At 51.7% G+C, this 6,225-nt stretch overlaps 1 protein-coding gene across 4 annotated transcripts in view; it reads left to right on the forward strand.

Annotated features, from left to right (window-relative positions):
* Positions 1 to 6,225, forward strand: part of Cpt1a (carnitine palmitoyltransferase 1A) — a 63,082-nt gene that overhangs the window by 39,624 nt on the left and 17,233 nt on the right. For all 4 annotated transcript variants that reach the window (XM_006980493.4, XM_076556335.1, XM_076556338.1 and 1 more), the window contains 5 exons: positions 841 to 978; positions 1,902 to 1,979; positions 3,011 to 3,118; positions 3,658 to 3,745; positions 5,047 to 5,242. In XM_006980493.4, the coding sequence (XP_006980555.1) occupies positions 841 to 978; positions 1,902 to 1,979; positions 3,011 to 3,118; positions 3,658 to 3,745; positions 5,047 to 5,242 (608 nt within the window). The remainder of the gene's footprint in view (positions 1 to 840; positions 979 to 1,901; positions 1,980 to 3,010; positions 3,119 to 3,657; positions 3,746 to 5,046; positions 5,243 to 6,225) is intronic.

Below are 6,225 nucleotides of genomic sequence, written 5' to 3' on the forward strand. Positions count from 1 at the left end.
TTTTGAGACAGGGTCTCACTATGTAGCTTTGGTTGGCCGGGAACTTTCCATGTAGACCAATCTGGCCTTGAACTCTCAGAGATTCCCCCTACCTCTACCTCCTAAGTGCTGGGATTATAGGTATTGTACGTCACACTCAGCTCCAAACCTGGTTTTGTTTCCTGAATCATCAGATCTGATGGCAGTTCTGCTTCCTGGAACTCACTCGGGGTACAGGTTCTTTGGGGGAGCCTCTGGGGTTCTTAGAAAAAGTCGTGCTTAGCCAGGCATGGGGGCACATGCTTGTCATCCTAGCACTTGGGAGATAGAAGGAGGAGAAGGATCAGGAGTTCAAGGCCAGCCTCAGCTACATGGTGAGTTTGAGTCCAAATTAGGCTACATGAGACACTGTCTCAAAAAAAGAAAAAAGAAAAGATGGTGTGTGAGATATTCCTGTGTGTCTTACCTCCAAATGTGTTCAAGGTGTGTGCCTGTCAGTCTGTCTGAACCAAGGGTCTAGACCCTGGAACCATGGTCCTGTCCTGCTCTGTCTGGGCACCTGCCTTACCCTCACTGGGCTGTCAGGGCTGTCCCACCCATCTTAGGACACCATCTCAGGTCATCATTGAAGTAACGGCCAAATAGTGGTTGAGAGATGTCTTGATACCTCCTCCATGAGGAAGCAGTGACCTTGATTGTCGCTCACCTGCCCTGCAGGGGGTTGTCTTGTCTGTAGAGAGGGCAGGCCAGCCTAGGGAAGCTTCCCCAATCTTTTCTACATGGTCTAACTTTCTGAGGTGTGTGAAGTGGTCCATGGCTCAGGGGTGGTTATCTAACTCAGCCCATGTTTTCTCGCTGCAGTACTTGGAATCTGTGAGGCCGTTGATGAAGGAAGGAGACTTCCAACGCATGACTGCGCTGGCCCAGGATTTTGCTGTCAATCTGGGACCCAAATTGCAGTGGTATTTGAAGCTAAAATCCTGGTGGGCCACAAATTATGTAAGTATTTCTGCACCTGAATCTTTCCTCATAGATCTTTTCTCAATGAGATATTTTGGTGTGGAAGGACTCACGGAGTTCTAACTGTAGCTGAGGGCAGCCATACTCATCACTGAGAACTGGTTCTGGTTTTCATCATAGGCCTGCTGGACTTCTGTGTACCTAGACTCTCATGCATACCCTTTCCCAGTGTACCTCAACACAGTGCTCAAATCAGCACGGGTTGTGAATGGGCAGCTCAGGGTGGCATTGTGACGGTCACTCTGGAGAGTAAAGACAACCCATGCTGACCTCTGGCTTATTGCTGTAGCTCTGGGACAGACCCAGGCATCAGGAAGAGGAAGATTGATCATTGGGGAGGTGTGGGCTCATCTGTGGGGTTTTTTGTGTTTTTTGTTTTGTTTTGTTTTGTTTTTTCTGCAGTGCTGGGGATGGGACCCAAGGCCTGGTAAATATCGGGCAAGCATGTAACATTGTACCCCACTCTCAGCCAGGGCACTTTGGCAGTTACTCTTGTTTGGAGACACGGTCTCATGGGGCTCCCAGGCTAGCCTCAAACTTGCTACACAGCAGTCTTGAATTTGCTCTAACCTGGAGCTCCTGATCCCCCTGCCTGTGTGTGTACCACTGTACGGTTTTGTGCCCAGTTCTGTGCCATGCTAGGGATGAAGCATTCTAGCAGCTGAGCTCCATCCCCAGCCCTGATACTTTTTAAAGTGAATGCTAAATGATATTCTACTGTCTAGCCAGGTCTCCCCTTAAGACCAATGTGTTTCTTCTTGTGTCCTGTCTGCTTAAGACAGCTTTGTTTTGGAGCAGGACTCTTCCAGAAAGTTCTGTGTACATATAGAGCAGCCTGATCCTGGGAGGGCAGCTGTGTGGCTGCTGCTCAGGACTCTGTCTTGTTTGTGTTTGCACCGTAGGTGAGTGACTGGTGGGAGGAATATATCTACCTGCGAGGCCGAGGGCCGCTCATGGTCAACAGCAACTACTATGCCATGGTGAGTTGGTCTTCCATGACTCCTGCAGCCAAGGTGTGTGCTTTGTGCTGGACAGCCCTGCTGGCCGCCTGGGGAAGCTTGGGGTGGATTCCTCTCCTCTTGCTCCTGCTTCTATTGTCCACAACTTCATGTTGCTGTGAAGCTCCGACCTGGGGCCTGTGTGTTAGATCCCCTGTGCCTGTGGGGTCCCTGCCCTCCACCCAACAGTACAGAAACCTTTGTATTGCAAAGTGCACCTTCATGGCAAACAGCACTTGCTTAGTAAGCCCAGGCTGGCCTTGAACCTGTGGTAGAAAAGGTGTACACCACCATGCCCAGCAAAATCCTGCTGGCATTTATAGCCCAGGAACAGATGGAGGCTGGGGTTAGAATAGATCAAATAACAAATTTAGAGCCTCTTGTGGTGGCTCATGCCTGTCAGGCCAGCACTGGGGAGTTGGAGACAGGGGGATCAGGAGTTCAGGGTCATCCTTGGCTACACATGGAGTTCAAGGCCCTCCTTGGGGCTGAAGAGGTGGCAGTTTAAGAGCACTCGCTGCTCTTCCAAAGGACCCAAGTTCGTTCCCAGCATTCATGTCAGGTGGTTCAGAACCATCTGTTACTCCAGTTGCAGGGGATCTGGTACCCTCTTCTGGTCTCGCTGGGCACCTGCACACACATGTACACTTAACCACATACAGACACAGACACACATAGACACATAAAGAAAAAACAAATCCAATCTGCCAAAACCCACAAATGGACGTAAAGCAATAACAAAGCTGTCTAAATACGGGGAACTCATACAACAATTTGTTAAGTTGTAAAGTCGGCATAGTGACACATGCCTTTGATCCTAGCTCTCAGGAACCCGGGAGCATCATATAACCTGGTCTCAAAACACCAGAACCCAAAACAAACATAAAAAGTGGTTGTAACTGAGCACAGCTGTAGGAACACCTTGGTGTCATGGAGGGAGGGCCTCCACCATGTGTGCAAATCACCATGCCGTCCCCATGAACACTCACTCTCTGCTGTCACCTCCCTCACAGGAGATGCTGTACATCACCCCCACCCACATTCAGGCGGCCAGAGCCGGCAACACTATCCACGCCATGCTGCTGTATCGTCGCAAGCTGGACCGTGAGGAACTCAAACCCGTAAGGAAACTTCCCTTTAAAACATTCTTTTGGGAGGCTGGAGAGCTGGGCTCAGGTGACAATAAGGGGCTGGCTTTGAGAAGAGCATGAGGAGCTGGCACAGTGTCCCCGAGGCAGACGCATTGGTGCATGGTGGGAACCCCAGCACTGGGGACCAGAGATAGGCAAATAGCTGGGTCTCGATAATGGACCTAACCGGGGAGCCCCAGGCTCAGTGAGAGACCCAGTGAGGGCTGAGCACATGTGTTCAATCCCTGGGGGAAGAGAGAACCAGCTCCTGCGCATGTGTGTGACAAGCTGGTGAACTACTCAGGAGAACCATTTCTTTCATAACCTCGGGTGGCTGAAGTGTTTCTCTGGAGGGAACTTCAGTGCCCTGGCACAGCCCAGCAAGTCCCTCAGGTACCACCCCAGGGGACAGCGGGAGATGGTGAAGTCAGACTGGGCAGTATGCACAGGAAATAGCATTTTAATCAACTCCGTTTCAAGTTTTCCTGGGGGATTTTTGCCTGTTGGTTTAAAACACACTTTTATTACAGATTCGTCTTCTGGGATCCACAATTCCGCTCTGCTCGGCCCAGTGGGAGAGACTCTTTAACACCTCCCGCATACCCGGGGAGGAGACAGGTGGGTGGTGCTCACTGGGGCTCCCCTGGGACCCAGCTTTGGCATTCTGCTGCTCAGAACCAGGAAACACTGGGGGACATTGAGGGCAGGATGATCGGCAGGGTCTTTCCCCAGAGCTTCCATTTCTGAATGTTCCTCCTCTTGGAATCCTTTTGTTTTCTGTCATTGATAATGGTTTGGGAACAGGATCTCGTGTGTTCCAGGATGGCCTAAAACAGTATTTAGTTGAGGATGACCTTGAGTTTCTGATCCTCTTGCCTCCCACTGGGATTACAGGCATGTGTCACTGTTGGGAGTATTTGGTGGAATGGAACCCTGGGCTTCACACACACTGGACAAGTATACTACCAACTGAACCCCAACTCCGTCCTGGATTCCTGTTGTCTTTACTAGGTCTAGACAATGGGGCAGTTCCAGATTTTAATATTTCTTCAGCTCAGAGTTTTGTTCACTGGACATTTTCCCTAGACCTGCTGAAATATTCTCTTGGACATCTTACTTTGACCCACATGCAGGGTTTGCCATAAAATACCGATGCTCAAGGAGCTGGATCATGGCCCAGCTTCTTGCTGTTGGCCTCCTGGCCCAGGCAACGTGGTCATATAATCTGCCTTCCAACCTAAGACATCCTTGGAAAAGATAGGGAGGGGGAATGGATACCAGCTGGTACCATGCAGACCTGCAGGGTTCAAGTGTACAGTATCGGTCACTTTTTAGCACTGTGACAAAATACCGGAGCAAAACCACTTAGGAGAGGAATGATTAGTCGGCCTCATGGTGCCAGGTCCATTGTTTCTGGGCTGTGGGAAGGCAAAGCATCATGGGATGCAGAAGCACATGAGGGAGCAGAGTGCTTACCTTCTGTCAGCCAGGACACAGAGCTCGAGAAGGGCACTGGAGTCAAGGATACCCTTCAGGGCTGGCAAGACGGCTCAGCACATCACTGTGCCTGTCCCCAAGCCTGGTACTTGTGTTTGATCCCAGGAACCCTTGTGGTAGAAGGAGAGAACTGACTCCCACAAGTTGTCCTCTGCCCTGTGCATGTGTACTGTGGCATGCCTGTCCTCACATGCTTGAGGACCCACACAAGTTAAGTGAATGAGTGTAATTTTTAAAAATTTGAAAAGCCCTTCAAAGATGCACACTACAGAGGACATCAGGAGGTAGAGGCCGGAGGATCATCCAAGGCCTCTTGGTTTTCTATATAGGGAGTTTGAGTCCAGCCAAACGAACACTCGGATCTGCGGCTCCCACCAAGGCCTTCTAACTCCTCCTCTCCCTTTGTGTCCTCACTGCCTCAGACACCATCCAGCACATCAAGGACAGCCGGCACGTTGTGGTGTACCACAGGGGGCGCTACTTCAAGGTCTGGCTCTACCATGACGGGAGGCTGCTGAGGCCCCGAGAGCTGGAGCAACAGATGCAGCACATCCTGGATGACGCCTCAGAGCCTCAGCCCGGGGAAGCCAAGCTGGCCGCCCTCACTGCTTCAGACAGGTGTGTGGCCTTGCAGACCCCTCCTGGGTCTGGGCTTTGTAGTGCTCTGAGGAGCTCTTCCTCATGAGGTCCGCCCCCACGGATGCCAGCAGTGCCACCCAGTGTTGCTTCATGATGTCCAGTCTCGGGGGCCGCTAGACGGTGGGTCACAAGGGCAGCTGAATTCAGCACATGGCATCAGGTGTGTGTGGGCAGGGAGGGCCACCCAAGGGCACATGGTAGAGGTGAAGGCTCCACCTCCTCAGTTCTAGGATGTTAGGTGAAGGCCACAGATCCTCATACCACTGAGCAGTCCCTCTGCCCACTACCCAGTGAGTCTGTCTTTAAGGCCAGCTCTAAGAGAGCAAAGGGATCAGGTAAGAGTCTCTGACTCACAGGGAAAGAGAAACTGCCCTGTGCCCTGCTTGAGCACAGTAAGGAGCAGGTGGACCAAGAGAGTGGGGAGGAGATTTTGCTCTGTGAGGTCAAAAGTCCCGACATTTCACAAAAGACCGTCTTCCACAGAGCTGCTCTCCAAACTGCTGCAGGAGCCAAGGCCAGGGGCAAGCGCGTTAAGAAACAGTTGTTCCAGGTACTCGGGAGAAACAGGCTGTGTGTTGTTTGACATTTGGAGCCTGGGCCTGAGAAGGAAAACCAGTTTTATCTCCTGCCTTGAAGGCTGGGTGCCCTGGGGACCTGTGGCATTTGTGGGTGTTGACACCAAAGGTTGCCAGAGAGTGGGGTAGAGGTGGGCAATGGAGGTATCATAGAGGGCCTGGAGGCTGAGGACTGAGTGAGGGACCCAGGAGCAATGGGAGGAAGCTACCACAGAGGGTCTTTGAAGGGACATGGGCCTCACACCGAATTCAACTGGGTGGTAGGCACAGGATGATCATCTTAGGAGTATCATGTGACCCGTGTTCAGGGGCCAGATGGTTTCACTCCTTCCTGCTCCAAAGTAGTTGTGGCCTGTTCTCTGTGCCTCGGGTTTCCTCATCTGAAAG

The sequence above is a fragment of the Peromyscus maniculatus genome, chromosome 1 (assembly GCF_049852395.1).
Source record: "Peromyscus maniculatus bairdii isolate BWxNUB_F1_BW_parent chromosome 1, HU_Pman_BW_mat_3.1, whole genome shotgun sequence".
Classification (NCBI taxonomy): domain Eukaryota; kingdom Metazoa; phylum Chordata; class Mammalia; order Rodentia; family Cricetidae; genus Peromyscus; species Peromyscus maniculatus.